The sequence below is a fragment of the Alligator sinensis genome, unplaced genomic scaffold (genome assembly GCF_000455745.1).
Source record: "Alligator sinensis unplaced genomic scaffold, ASM45574v1 scaffold794_1, whole genome shotgun sequence".
Lineage (NCBI taxonomy): Eukaryota > Metazoa > Chordata > Crocodylia > Alligatoridae > Alligator > Alligator sinensis.
Genome location: NW_005842125.1, coordinates 767,465 through 782,224, shown reverse-complemented (window position 1 = coordinate 782,224; position 14,760 = coordinate 767,465). Strand labels below are relative to the sequence as shown.

At 44.7% G+C, this 14,760-nt stretch overlaps 1 protein-coding gene across 3 annotated transcripts in view; it reads left to right on the top strand.

Annotated features, from left to right (window-relative positions):
- Window positions 1-12,347: 12,347 nt before the first annotated feature.
- ARHGEF33 (Rho guanine nucleotide exchange factor 33) overlaps window positions 12,348-14,760 on the top strand; it is a 31,117-nt gene continuing 28,704 nt past the window's right edge. For all 3 annotated transcript variants that reach the window (XM_014520530.1, XM_014520531.1, XM_014520529.1), the window contains exons 1-2: window positions 12,348-12,385; window positions 13,441-13,605. In XM_014520530.1, coding sequence (XP_014376016.1) covers window positions 12,359-12,385; window positions 13,441-13,605 — 192 coding nt within the window. In that variant the 5' untranslated portion in view covers window positions 12,348-12,358. The remainder of the gene's footprint in view (window positions 12,386-13,440; window positions 13,606-14,760) is intronic.

Here is a 14,760-nt window from a genome sequence, read left to right as displayed (position 1 = left end):
AGGAAGTCGAGCCTCCTTCTCTTATTCCCCATAAGGTAGTAGACCAAGATAGGAGCTGGGGAGTGAGTGTGGTGCTCTCTGGAGCACTGTTGGAGAAGGGACCTGGACAGAGCTATGCTTTCCTGACCTCCCAAAGGAAGTATTTCTATGAATCATTCCTAGTGTGGGCCATGGTGCCACAAAGTCACACTTGAGTCCTTGGTGCAAAGGCTTAAGATAAATTACCGAAACTTTCTCCATTCATTCCTAAACTCCTGGATCTAGTATCCTTGGGTACAACCACAGGATACAAAAAGCAACTCACTCTCTGAACCTTGTCAGTGTAGGATTTCCAATATCATCTTAGGCCTAACTTTCTTATCCACACTCATCTCTTCTTTCTGATTGGTCAGTTGATGGGGCATCCAATGCCTGTGTTGATGCATAGCAATTGTGTTTGCTTTTAAGATTCCATTTCAATGTTCTCAGTATCTGTTTTAAAGTTTATCAAACATTAAAAAAATCTGCTCAACCTCTTCCGAGGTTACCAGATACCTGTCCTACTGTAGAAGTCCACTTCTACTAAAATATGTACTAGAAAAAAATGCACAGAAAGCATTGCAACTCACATGATTTATTTAGGATTCTTGCAAGAATGGATATTTTCTCAATGTCCCAGCTCCCAAAGCCACATGATTATGTGAGAATCTTGGCTTCATTTTTTAGAGGAATGTTGGTGTCTAGTTTTTGTGGCTGTGGAAAAGTGCATGAAAATGACCTATGTGCATTTTCTGAAGGGCCCAAACCAGAAAGGAAATTTAAAAATCTAATTAAAAAAACAAACAAACATGCAATTTTATTAAGCCAGTTTCATGCATGGGACAGGGGAGGGGAAAGGCTGACTCAGGGTCTTGTCAGAGATGCACTGTTTCCCAGTGCCCAAGGAATGATGTGGCCAGCATCGTGTCCAGCTGCTTTTGAGTCTCCAGCCTAAGGAGTCAGTATCTATTTACAGCTGGGTCAACCAAGGACATATTTGGGAGTAAATCTAGAGCGAAGCTCAACCATGCTCCTCTGGAGTTGTAGTAAGACCCTTTGATCATTCTCTGTCATTCCTACAACTTCAAAGTGGGAACCTGATGATCATTAATGCTGAGTTCAGCAAACCCATCTAAAATTAGGATGGACAAAACACTAGACAGTGGAAGGAGTCACTATGCATGGGGTCAGAGAAGAGTGTGCAGACTCTTCTGCCTTTTGACATTAATGGTCAAAAGGCAATGGTCAATTCTTTTGCCTTTTATTTCTATGATTCAGTGGAGAATTAGCTCATGTTTCCCTGAATCAGGACATCACTGAGAATATCATACAGCTAATGCACAGGTGCCCTGTTTTCCTTGGCAATAACCCAGTTCCCCCCAGTGGTGAGCTAATCAAGGCTGGATTGTGCCATTTAAGGCTTGGCCCTGAGTAAGGAGCAAGAGTTACTGCTCCACTGTAGGGGAACATTGGGAAGCATTGTGCCTCAGTTCCCTGAGAATTGGGGGCAGTGATCCAGAAAGCCTTTACCCATCCAAGGAGGAGGGATGGGAAAAGCTGTTACTTCCTTCTCACCCCTACAGAGCTGAGGGAGGGTGAGCAACACTGTCTTTCAGTATTTACTGTTCTAATTTTTAAAATTGGCAGCTGTAACTTTGCCCTTTAGAGTAGGACACCGGTTCTCATAGGCTGTAAATCCAGCTTGCTTGAACCACAGAATCTGATACAAAGTAGACCATTAATGTCAATGCTGCAGGAATGAAGAGTCACAGGAAAGTGTGAGACCACCAAACAGTAGGGCACTAAGCCACGAGAGACCAAAGCATGCTCAATCTATTTCCCTGATTTTCTCTCTCCAGTCATTAGTGTTACTCAGACACTGCTACAAGTTGGAGGTCTTCCCATGCAACTGAGCCTCTGAGAGGTAATTCTAGACTGACCATAAATTTGCTTTGCAGACTTCAGAGACAACACTACAGCAACCACAGATGTAAATCCTTCTCAATTCACTGTTAGTCTGGGAAGTTAGACAAGCAGGATCTATCTAGCCTTGTAAATGCCTGGTTTATAATTCTAAGCTGCCTTTCTTTGTCAGAAGAATTGAGGACATATAGTCAAATGTTGATTGTGATCTGGGCTTCATGATGTGATTTCTTACACAAACACCTTTTCCACTTACAGCACCCTACACAATCCTAGTATGAGCCTGTCCTCATATCAGACAGCAGGTAGTGTTGTACCTTTTGTTAGTGCCATAATCCTTCAGATGCTGAAGTCAATGCAAAGTGGTTTAGAAGCCCAGGTCCCATGCTCCATAGTGAGGCACGCCCCTTGGAGCCTAAGGCTCTTTGAGTTTTTCCTTTTTCTTGTCAGGAAAATTTGAGCATCTTTTGCAAAAAATTGAAATCCCAAATTTGAAGGCCAAAATCCCAGATACTCTGATTCAGAAGGGCTGCCCTGGTGCTGTGGGAGAGGTATTGTGCCAATGCCTTACCCTCCCGTTGTCTTCCATAGGCTGGGTTCTCTGGTTGGACTACATTGCCCACATTATACCACGTGCTTTCCTTTCAGTGAGGGGAGATGGTGTACAATGGGATGTGTATGGCCACAGGGCACCCCAAGAGATAAAATCTATCTGGGATCTGGCTATTAGAAGAGAACACAGGTACAAAGCAACAGAACTACATTACCCATGAAGTACCACATATTTTCACATGAGGCCCCAGCATGTAACACAGACATTCTTGGCTTTCAGTGGAAAATAGTGTTCTGAAGAAAGCTGATACTTGTTGTGATGGTGGTAGGAAAATCACTCAAATATGAACTCAGTGTTGATGCAAAATGTATGCCTAACCTTAGATTTAGTATCTAAGACACTTACAAAAATGGCATTTATGCTCCTTGGTCAATTAAGGCTTTTGATCATCTGATACCTTGCCACCTAATGAAAACGTTAGGGTACTTCAGTGAAAATGGAACCCACAAATTTTAAGCTTTTTCTTTAAGTATCTAACATGCAATGAATGTGTGGAACTGATTGCTACAAAATATAACTTAGAGCTTAGTAAGATAAAAAGGGGACTGGACATTTAGATGGATAACGAGAACTTGTGTAGTAAAGTTAGCCGTATTTTTTATATTAAAATTCCATCATCTTAGAGATATAAAGCCATAATACTTCAGAACAAAACTGATGAAACAGACAGACTACCTACTACCTGATGGATGGAACTTCCCTGGTGAGTAGCTTATTCAAAATTAGATACTGTGAGGCTTTGTCCATGCTTCAGGAAGCATGGTCCTGGCAATTGTTGGAGTGTGCAGCAGACTAGATGGACTTCAGCTTTGACCCAGTTTGCCCATTCCTGTATTATAAATGAACCTGATTTTATAAGTGATAGAGTATCCACCTCTCCCAAATCAGAACTGAGTCCTGAAAAAGAGATTTGCACCTGAAGGGGCCTGCAAATCACTCTGTTCCAGTTATTTATAGTAATCATAATAAGTCATTTTAATTGACCGAAGTTCTTTATTCCCACAGGAGAGACTGAAAGTGTGCCAGTGAGTAACCCTGCAACACAGATTTCCCAGGTAAAGATGAGCAAAATGCCCTGAATAATTCCAAGAGTTTCAAGTTAATAACAGATTAATAGCACTGACAAAACAAATCTAACCAAAAGAAAAATACAGACACTTTTGAGAAACATATATATTCACATAGGCATGTCACATAAATGAATGTTATGGATAAGGTTTTATGGGCCTGTTTCTGAAAAGGGTTTCCATATCACCTCTTTGCTCACAGCTAGTTTCATTTAGATGTCTAATTACTGAGCTCAGCCGCCAAGTAATGAGAGCTGCCCAGAGAAGAGCAATTAATTGAACCTGAAATATTTAATCTGAAATAGCTTGGGTTTGATGAACTACCATCTGTTGCAAGGCAGGATTCTGGTGGGCCCCTGCTTAGACTCCTAGCAGACTGCTCCAGGGCCTCTGTGCTTCTAGGATCTGAGATCCTAGGGGAGCCCACCTAGTGAGTCTGTCAGGGAGCCAGAGGCCATGGAAGTGCTGAGGCACTCTGGGTTGTACAGCTCCAGGACAGAAACACCAGACTTCCACATGGCCATGGGCACTGAGATACCATGGTCTACAATCTAGGGCAACGAACCATGCTTGACCTTGCAACCTGTCTGCTATGGAGCTAGAATCATGAAAGCCTTGGGAGTAGCAGCTGTAAATGGGTTCAGTCCCTAGTTGCAAAGCAGGGGAGCCTAGAAGCCCTGAGGACCCCAGCTTGAGTCAGGTCTCTCAGGTCTTCCAGAAACCTTGCTGCCCAGCTGAGACTCACAGCCTAGAGATACAGGACAGACTCCCAGGTCTGTGGCTCTATACAATCCACCATGGTGGGGCTGCCTGCCAGCCACTGGCCTACCGTTCCTCATGACTCTCTTCTCAGTTTCTTGACTGCCATTAGCTGTCAGCAAACTGATAAGACTGCCAATTTCACTAAACAGCTACAGAGGCCAGGCAGCATATTTCAAATAGGAAACCTCCTATTTTAGTGTTTCCAAAATGAAATATACTAGGGATTTCCAGTTCATGGGAAACTGAGGAATATTTTTATTTCAGTCTGATTCAGAGCAAGTAAAAGTACCTACATAAAGCAAAAGAAAACCCCTGAAATTTCCCATGAACTAAAAACCCTGTTTTTCAGCCAGTCCAAGCCACTGTCACATCATCTGAGCCTGCTGTAGCTCAGGGTCACAAAATGGGAGACAGCTATTGGAAAATGCAAGCCCATTGACTTCCTGAACAGTTCTGTGGGTACTGTTCCCATAGCAGAGTACTTTGCTCTGCTTTAACCATCTAAACTGCATTTACCAGATCTTTGCTGTAACTTCCTTTGAATTTCAGAGCAGCTCCAAAAGCAAGTGACTTAAATGTGTATAAATTATGAGGCAGTTTGAAAATGTAGATTGTTTGTAGCACAGTTTAAGTGTTTCTTTCTTCCTCTCTTGTGCTTACCCCTCTTTATTATTCTTCCCTGCTTGTGCTTTTAAGTGCTGCATACACTGCCAGGGCCCAGAGATGTAACTAGCATCTTTGGCACCTTGGGCAGGAGGGCAAGGAGTCTTAGCTGACCCTGGTCCCCTTTGTCCCAAACCTAGTTACAGTACTGCCAGGGTCAGATCCATAGCTGGTGTAAATTGGTATAATCCCACTTACTTCAGTAGCCATAAGGCTATGTTGATTTATGCCATATGAGGATCTGGCTTTTAATATCATAGAGGACTAGAAGAGATTCTAACCTCTAGCATTACGACCATCATAATTAATGAATGTTAAATGCTAGTAGATCTGGTACCTAGTGGTAGTATATTGGCTATTAACTATTCCCTGCTAGGAAATATGCCTTTCCATCCAAGTGGAGATAGGTGGAAAAATTAACTGAAATTGTCCGGATGCGTGGAGTTTGCAGAAATCCCTGAAATTAACAGTTACTATAAAATAACTAATTGAATAAAATGCCATTAACAAGAGATGAGGACCCTCTGTTGCATAATGAGGGTGGTTAAGCAGTGGAACAGATTACTTAGAGAAGCTGTGGATCTACATCATTGAAAATTTTAAGAGTAGGCTAGACAGACACTTGAGTGAGCCGGAGCTAACTTGAGCTTGGAGTTCATGACCTGCTGAGGTCCCTTCCAGCCATATTTTTCTACAATTCTGTGATTCTATAATGTAAAGTTTATTCATAACTGCAGACCAATAACATTTATGGAACATACCAAAATGATGACTCCCAGCTGTAAAGCAACATATAAGTATGCTGTTTATTCTTCTATGGTTGATAAACTGGACAGGTTCAGAAACTCTGGCACCTCTCATGTATTTTAGAATATTTTTTTCTTTTCTAGAAAATTCAGTTTTTCCTTTAAAAATGTTGTTTCCAGATTTGCTCCCTTTAGGAAAATCAGTATAGACCTATGTCTTCTGCAATCTAACAGATTTCTACCACATTTTCAGAACAGAATGACAATAGTATTATTCCCAGGCAATATTCCTTCATCATGAGCTAGATCCCAAACTCAGTAGAGTTTTGACTTCACTGGGCTTTAGCTCAGGGCCTGTAGGAATAGTTTGAAAGCACATAGCAGCAATGAGGAAAATTTGCCACCAAAGTTATGATGGAAGTAATATCTATGGCTCCCTCTACACATTATAAGGTATTTCACAATTAACTGATTAATTGTGCAGTTACCTTGAGACCAGCTACACATGCAAAGTAGCTATTACACTAATCAAAAGCTCCAACCAGCTATAAAGTTAGACCTAAAAAATGTGAACTAACTTTATACTGGTGGCTATTAAGCTTTAATTTGCACTTGTAGCAGGATCTCCCCTGTGACTGGGAGCCCCATCAGCTAACAGGGTTCCCAGCTACAGGGATCCATGTTGCCCAGCTGGGGCTGCAAGTCCCACCATGGCTGGGGACTCTCATCCCCTGCAGCTGTGGACCAGGTCCCAGCAGCATAGGGACTCAGAGTCCCACAGCTGCAGACCCTAAGTCCCTGCAGCATGGCTCCTGGCAACCCTCAGGGTAGAAGGATTGCTGCTGCAGTGGTCTCCTGGTCCCCAGGGGTGCATGAAACCCTGGGGCAAGAGGATCATTGCAGTGGTGATCCCCCATCTCAGGGGTTTCACACACCGTAGGGCAGGGGGATACATGGGGTGCACCCACAGCTGGGAGTCCCTCAACTGAAATGAGTGGGGCTCCCAGCCATGGAAGGTTGCTTCTTGCCAGTGCAGGGGGAGCCCCAAATTGGGCTCCCCCTGCACCAGCAATAATGTGCAATGGGATCTAATGTGTGATCCCACAACTACACCTCCTGCCACTCACATGTAGCATGCCAGAAGGCAAGATTCTGTGAATTGCGCATTAGATCCCATCATGCCTTTACCTGCATGTATAGAGGGGGCCTTAGTGTTACAACCTGGCTCAGTCCCCTCTAAAATGGTCACCAGTCCTTTGTGAGTGAACCCAGATGCTTGATCCGACAAACTTCCAGTTGGTTCAGGGAGCTCTGGGTGTATGAAGTACACTCCTTAACCTGAATTAGTCTTAGCATTTTCTTGGGATGTAAATACCACAGTTCTGTCCCTTCAGAGCCAGGAACCAGTGCCCTTGGACTTCTGGGCCCCTTGCCAGCTTACACAGGCTCTCTCAGAGTGCTAGCATTTCCTTTAAATAAAGTCACTGTTCCTTTTTGCCATGTTTTCAAGATGAGAAGCTCCATCTCTTCCCCCTAGCCAGGCTTCTGTGTAGAGAGGTCATTGTTCCACGGGGTCAGTAGCTCAGAGACAATCATAGCTGATGGTCCTCTGTGAAGCTGCTCAATCATAGTCATTTATCTAGGTATCAAGTACTTTTCCTGGTCTGATCTTCTGTCTGGAATGCAGCATAATCAACTGATCTTGTGGAGGTCAGGCTTGATTTTCCAAGACAGAATAAAAACATGGGAATCAGTAAATAAACTGGAAGACAGGAGAAAAAAATGGAAGTTATAGTTTGATATCATGTCCCACTTTGACAAATGATACACTTTGCTTGTGGGAATTTCCTGTGTCTTACACGTACTTTAAGGATTCGCTAACATTCCCTTTCACTGTATAGTTCTCAGTATTCTTTTGCCTTCTAAACTTCAGCTGACCCAAATTAGTCGTGTAGATATACGCCTCTACATGACTTGGCTCATGCAGATGGTTCTTGGTGAAAGTCTCTGCAGCCAGTATTTTCTGAAATCTTCACTTTTTTTGTATATCTCAGTTTTGGGGAGATGAAATTGTCCTTATTTTCCAATGTGCTAGTAAATGAAGTGCTCTCTGTGAATTGGGAGCAACAGCATTTAAACATACAGTACTAAGGGACACGCTTGAAAATGTGGATGCACGTATTTTGATTTGGGTGACCATACTTTCCTGGTGACAAAATGGGACATTGTTCTGCTCCCTGCTCTCTGACATGCTCCATTGTCTCTGGGCTCTGGGCTTAGCTGAGCAAGGCAGGGCTGGGTGGGGAAGGTGCAGAGTGCCAGACTACAGGAGCAGCGGGAGTGGGGGAAGGAATCCCACTTTCATCAGGACAGTGCCATTTTAGCCACCTTTCTCAGGCACTCTGCTGAAAACGGGACAAAAGTGTTCATTTGACTGCACCGATGGGACTCCCAGAATAGACGTTTATAACGTGGCTGTCCCAGCAAAAATGGGTCGCATGGTCACCCTTCAAGCAGAATCCTTGCTCAGTTCTCTTTGTCCTATAACATTTGCCACTAATTTGTTGTAGAGTGGTTTCATGCTTGGTTCCTATTCACTCATTCTTGAAGATGGACCTGAACAAGAACACAGAATCCAAACTTAACCCTGAACTTTGAAACACTTTGAGTACAACCCTCATCTAGACTATGAAATTTTGCCAGCAGAGCTGTGTCAGACAGACAGTGTGAAAAGAGCAAACCTTGTAACCAATGTAACCCTGAAAAATTCCTCTCACCAACACAGCTATGTTCACACCTAGGGGCAGAGTTGCCAACCCAAGAAATATTTTTTAGCTGGTAGTCTGCAAACTTTCTACTGACAATAAAACTATTTTACCGACACATGTTTTTACTGCCAGTAAAAATAATTTTTGGGTTGGCAGCCCTGTATGACTACAGCAATATTTCTATACCCTGCTGTCCCTAACACAGTGTCCCCTACTCATTCCATATCCTGACACCTCTGACAACTCTGACAGCACCCTGTACCGTGCTGCTCCCCCCAACCCACCTGTCAGTTCTGCTCCCCCTGTCCTGGCCCAGACCCCCACTTACTACCTCTGCTCCCCTCCCAGCTCCACAGCTCTGTCCCTGTCCTGCCCTGCTCAGCAATGGCTGGGACACCTAGGGCACTTACAGAAGTTACAGAAGGGCACCTTGATCACACTGGGTGTGTCTACACATGCAGTTATGGCACATGAATAAACTCTGAGCTTATTGCTCCTGAGTTTATTGCTCCCGGGTGTGCCATTTGAATGTATACCTGGGAGCAATAATCTCTGGAGCAATAAGCTCTAGAGTTTATTCATTCATAGCATGTTGAGCTGGGGCAGAGCAACCCTGGCTGGCAGGCAGCTTGAGGAGAGGGGGGTCAGTCTGCCAGCCCTGGGCTGCTCCCCCTGGCTCACTGCACTGAAGCACCCTTGTGCCCCAGCAACCCTCTCCAGCATCTACACATGTGCTGCTACAGAGTTTTTTACTCTGTAGTCGGATACTACTTGTATTTACAAGTACTATCCTGCTGTGAAATAAATTAATTTACTCCAGCCTAATAGGGGCACATGTGTAGAGACTGAGATGTTTACTGTGCAGCTAATTAGTCAACTGCACAGTAAACATCTTGTGTAGATGTGTCTGCTGTAACTTTTTGAAACCGCTTAAAGTTACAGTGTCATCAAAGCTAACAGACATTCAGTGTTTGATGGGGGCGGGGGGGCTGGGTGCCTCCATGCACTGGCAGGGGGCACTGTAACCTGCTGTGAAAGCCTGCCAGTCTGATTGCTGCCCAGTTGCTCCCCCTCCCCTGCTTGCCGGCTGGTTACAAACAGCAAGCCAGGATTCATTCTCCCATTTGGGGGGGTGGTGTGAGGGCATCTGGGGGACAATGTTCTTGCCCTGCCAATGTCATCAAGTACTGGGGACCCTCTTCTGTTGGGGAGGTTCCCACTTGAGGCATCCCCACCCTGGTCACTGCCCAGCTGCTCCTCCTCCCCTGCCTGCGGGCTGGCTGCACAGGGAGGAGACTCTCTGCCTCCTCCCTGTGACAGACCAGAGGCATGACAGATAACCCTTGCAGGGAACCATATACAAGTTCCCTAAGGCATTCTAATTTAGAGCGCCTTCATTTACTACCTGATTTAACGAGGGTTGATTTTTTTCATGATTGGCCATTTTAAAAGTGCTCTGCAGCTGTGCACATGTGTTATGGCATGGCTGTAGAGTGCTTTTAGGGGCCATATCATGTTAAAAATGTCACTTCTGTCTGCGCCTGTAGTGGCAGCACTTTGCTAGGACAAAAGGGGAGATGAGCCGTGTGTGCCAGTGTGCCAGAAAGCCCTGACACTACAGGGCTCCAAACAGCACTCCAAGCAGGTGGTGCTGCTGTGCTCTCTCTGTCTGGCATGAAAGCTTGTGTTTAGCTTCATTCCGATATAGATCTTGAAATGAGCTCAGTGTTTCTGCTTTTTCCAGATGGTTTTATTTTTCTTAAAGAGGTCATAGGCATGTGTTTTTGAGCTGTTTTTTTACAGACTATCCATACATTTATGGACGGTAGGCAAGTTTGCCTGGGGACCTTGCTGCTCTAGTGTTGCTGCCATAATTAAAATAGATACAACGTCCACAGTGTTGATATAGCTATAGTGCCTTGTGTCTGGACACTACCAATGATTTTGGGTTCAAACCACATCCAAAGCCATGAGGCTGATTCTAGACTTGCATTTTCCTTCTAATTTCCCACAATTGCATCACTGATGAGGAGGCTCCTATGGGAGCTGAGAGCACGCATAGACCAGCTAGCTTTCAGTGTTTCAACTGTTGAGCATCTCACCATGCTTGGAGCAAATCTAGACAACATGCTGGATCATCCACTAGTGTTCTTAACAACCTAAATGCAACTGGGGGAGCCTGAAGAAAAATACTGGTGCGCACAGTTCCCAAAAAGAGCCCATTTCCAGCTCCAGGTTTGAGACAATCTCTTCTCTTGACAAGAGAAGACATGTGGGGTGGGGTTTTCCAGTGTCGTTAATCTAACGCTTCTTGTAGAGCTTTACCAATGAGGTAGATGCCAAAGCCGAATGTAGCCAAACCCTGAATCCTTCTGAAATCTCACTCAAATCAGAGCAGGGTCACAATAACAAGAAGTGATCGTTCATGTCCACAATGGGAATATTTGCTGTCCTTTAGCTAGGTGAGTAAGATATTCATAAAATGGATTAAATCAGGATATACCATAAATATCTATCGTGTTGTTATACAGAGCCTGATGAAATGTTTTGGCACATTTTGTTGACAAGGTGGGATTCTAATAACTTGAGGCCAGCATTCCTTCCAATCTCTTTCACTTCCGCAAAGTGTCTTTCCAATTCACCCTCATTTTGACCCTGGTTTTGGCATCTCCCATTGGAAGTATCACTACATGTCTCTCAGCTGAAAGCAAGTAGCTGTGACAGCACTTGATGTTTCACGCAAGGTTGCATCAGGAAAGTTGGATGACCTTATAATTCTGAACTCTGCAAACCAAGAGGAGAAATATGAGTATTTTGTGGTATAACAAACCTTATGTTCTTTCCAACCCCAATCAATATATTAACATACTGTAATGTTTGGAAAATGGTGGCATGGTGTTGATCCAGGTATCAAGGGTCAGTAAATGTACAGAGGTATATATAGTGTTTTACAGAGCACCTGGTATGTGCTCAGCATGCCACAGGTCATGTAAAATATACCATCCCTGCCCTGAGGTGCTTACCCTCCAGTCTCACTAGGGACACAATACCAAGAGTGAACACAAGCAGACTGAGAATAATGGTTTCAGGGGGAATAAAGCATGGTCCTGGGAGTGGAGAACTGCTTCATTTCTTTTGTCCCTTACTTTCCCCACATGTAAAATCAAACATGGTTGAGGCCTGTCAAATGCACCAAAAATAATTGATAATATAGCAATTGGAAGGCCTAGTTTCTTGCATGGTTTCCCAAGAGTACAGTGAACAATACTGTATGTGTCATTTGAGGTACAGGATGTAGCCAAGGCTGAATTGATACAGAAGACCAATCACTATGCTGTCAGAGAAAAGGGTGATGGTGCCAGGCTGTATAGTCAAGCTCCAGACAGTTGGACATTTTAGGTCGCTGCCTGAGATTAGCAGCCCTATCATGAAGGGAAGTCCTCTTCACCCCAGTTTCTATCCTTAAGGATTTCACATTGAATGCTGTTCTTTTGCCCCCTTCCAAAGTAAACATATGTCCAGGGACAGAAGGGAGCTGATGAGGAGATCTAGAGGGTGAATTTGGGACAGAAGTGGGACTGTCAGGCTGATGTCCTTTGTAATGATGCCAGTACTACCCATTGCATTCCGTGGCAATACTGGCTGAGGTCGTCTTTATTAGAGAAAGACTGTGTGTACCAGTACTGCGAGGTATCGGAAGCCATCTCTGCTTCATTTACAGGACTAAAGGGCCTGAGTTCCCAAGGTGGCTGTCCTCTAACCATCAATGCTCCAGTTTTGGATTCAGTTAATAACCAGATGTTAGGCCGAATTTCTGTTGTAAAGGTAAAAACTGCTGGTATTGAAGTGCCTCGGGCCGCGAACTTACAAAAAGTTTTGCCCTTTACCGGGGCAGAGCCCCACAGATGTTGGTGGGGCTATGTGTGGATAGAAGGGATGCCCACATGGGACTAGGTGTGTGACCCTAGATGGGAAGGAGCTCTCTGTATGCACCACAAGGCTGCCTCACTATCCTCTTTCAAACCCCGCCTGAGAGCCCTGCTCTGCCATGGAGCCTCCACAAACCTGACCGATGGAAAGGCAGTTGGCATGTTGCGGCTGCTGCTCACACTGTGCTAATCCTAAGCATCTTGTATCACTTTGTGCTCCAGCTGTCTGTCTGTTGTGTCTACCTCTTGTATGCTTGGAGTGCAAGTTCCTCAGGGCAGGGACTATCTCAGGATGGAGAGAGGCCCTTTACGTGCTTCCATGAACCAAATGGCAGCAAGACTGGGTGTATTTCTTGCCCAGATTCCCTGGGGATATGATAGTCGCTCCCAGTCTCCCCTGTTGAGGGGTCTGAGGTGTTAAGGCATACCTGACCCCTTTGTGAAAGCTCTCCCATTTAGAAGGAAGCATTCAGCCTGCCCAAGAGGAACTAATTTGAAGAGGGTCTTTTTCAACAGTGATTTCTTATTGTCTGACTCCTGGCTACTTCTGTGATCAGTAATTGGGCTCTGCTGTTACACAAACTGGGGGAATGGCTTTTGCTGCTCTTCCTGTCCAGGGCACTCTCCCTCTCAGACTGATATCTCCCTTTCATCCAGAGAGGAATGGAAAGCAGCTGGAGAGGGGATTAGACACGCCACTTTGGGATTTAAAGACATGAGTCTCTCTTGCCTGGGCTTAAAACACAGCTGTATTAGCCAAGGCTGGAACAGGCTCACCAACCTTTCTCTATGTCCCGGGAATCACTAGATGAGGCTAGAGCACTAAAGGAAATGGCTAACAGAAGTCCTCCTGTCCTCGTACCTATTTGTAGTTCAGATGAACATAAAGGAAATCATTTCCACCTCCCCAGCTGGGAGGGATTGAATTCACATTGTTCCTGGTTCCTTTAGTTACAGGCACTGGCTTCTGAGCTGAAAGCAGGTTTCACTGAAGCAATGCAGGAGCTCTCAAGGATCCAGCATGGAGAGTATGCTCTGGAGGAGAAGGTTAAGAGTTGCCGCTGCGCCATGGAGGAGAAAGTGGCTGAGATGAAAAATTCTCTGAACACTTTCAAGGTAAGAACTGCTGCCATGCCCTGTCCCCCTGGACTGGATTCTGCACTGAACAGGATGGAAGAGCCTTTTTAGACAGCATCCAGGCTCAGAAATGAGATAACTGGAGCCAAATAATGAAGGCAAACCCCTTAGAATCCAGTTGTTCAACCTCAGAAGTCTGGAGCCAGTCCTATTACACTGGAGGTCGTAAGTGAAAATGAGTCTTGATGCCCTGTCTACCTTTGTTATAGAACTGCTGTGGAGTCAGTCTGTGCCCAGGATGCCCTGGTCTAGAGTGTAGTTTTTGCTCTAAATGCCAATAGTCCAGGGAATATGTGAAAAGGAAGATTTATAAATGGAAGTGATATCTTTTACTGGATCAACTGTCTAGTTGGGAGAGGTGTAAGACAAGCTTTCAAGCACAAAGTGCCCTTCCTCAGGTCTGGGGAAGAAGCAGAGACAGCATAAACTAGCAACAGTTTGGTTTAACCAAGTTAAGACAGTATTTATTCCCACTTGCATTAAGCTCACTTCACAAATCTGGCATCTCACAGGTCTGGGCTAAGGGGTGTCATAGGCTATGGCTGAAGCACCTTGAGAGACATTCATTGAGAAGATTGCACAGAACCTGGCTCAGCACACAGCCCCTGGATTCCCTTCATATGCTTGGGCACAAGGAACCTAAATTCTGTGAGGCTGGGATAAAGTCTTTTGGGAAGTAGGACCTCTTCATATGAGCGAGATGGCTGAGGAACATTGAAACTCCACATCCTGACCCCAATTCTGTCAGCTTTGCACCTCTCTGGCAGTGCCCAGCAGTGGGAAAGATAGTATTGCTAATTGAGGACGTGTAGCCCAACACAAGGGAAGCCTTGAAAACATAAGCTGTGTTCCTCCCCTTAGCTTCCATAGAGGGATGCAGCTCTTCCAACCTGTTCACACATGTTATATATGTGGCAGGTGCTTTGGAAACACAGAACATCCCAAGACTTATTTAATCAATATGGACGTATTATTAAACAGTAAAAGACTGTTGAATTGGTGTTGTATGTGTCTGAATGGGCCAGATATAGGGCATTTCCTGCACGAACCACAGTCACTGGAGTGAGAAAGTCATACAAATTCCCATGCAGAAGATCAGTCTTAGAAGTTCTGCTTGCAGCCCTCTGGGCAGGA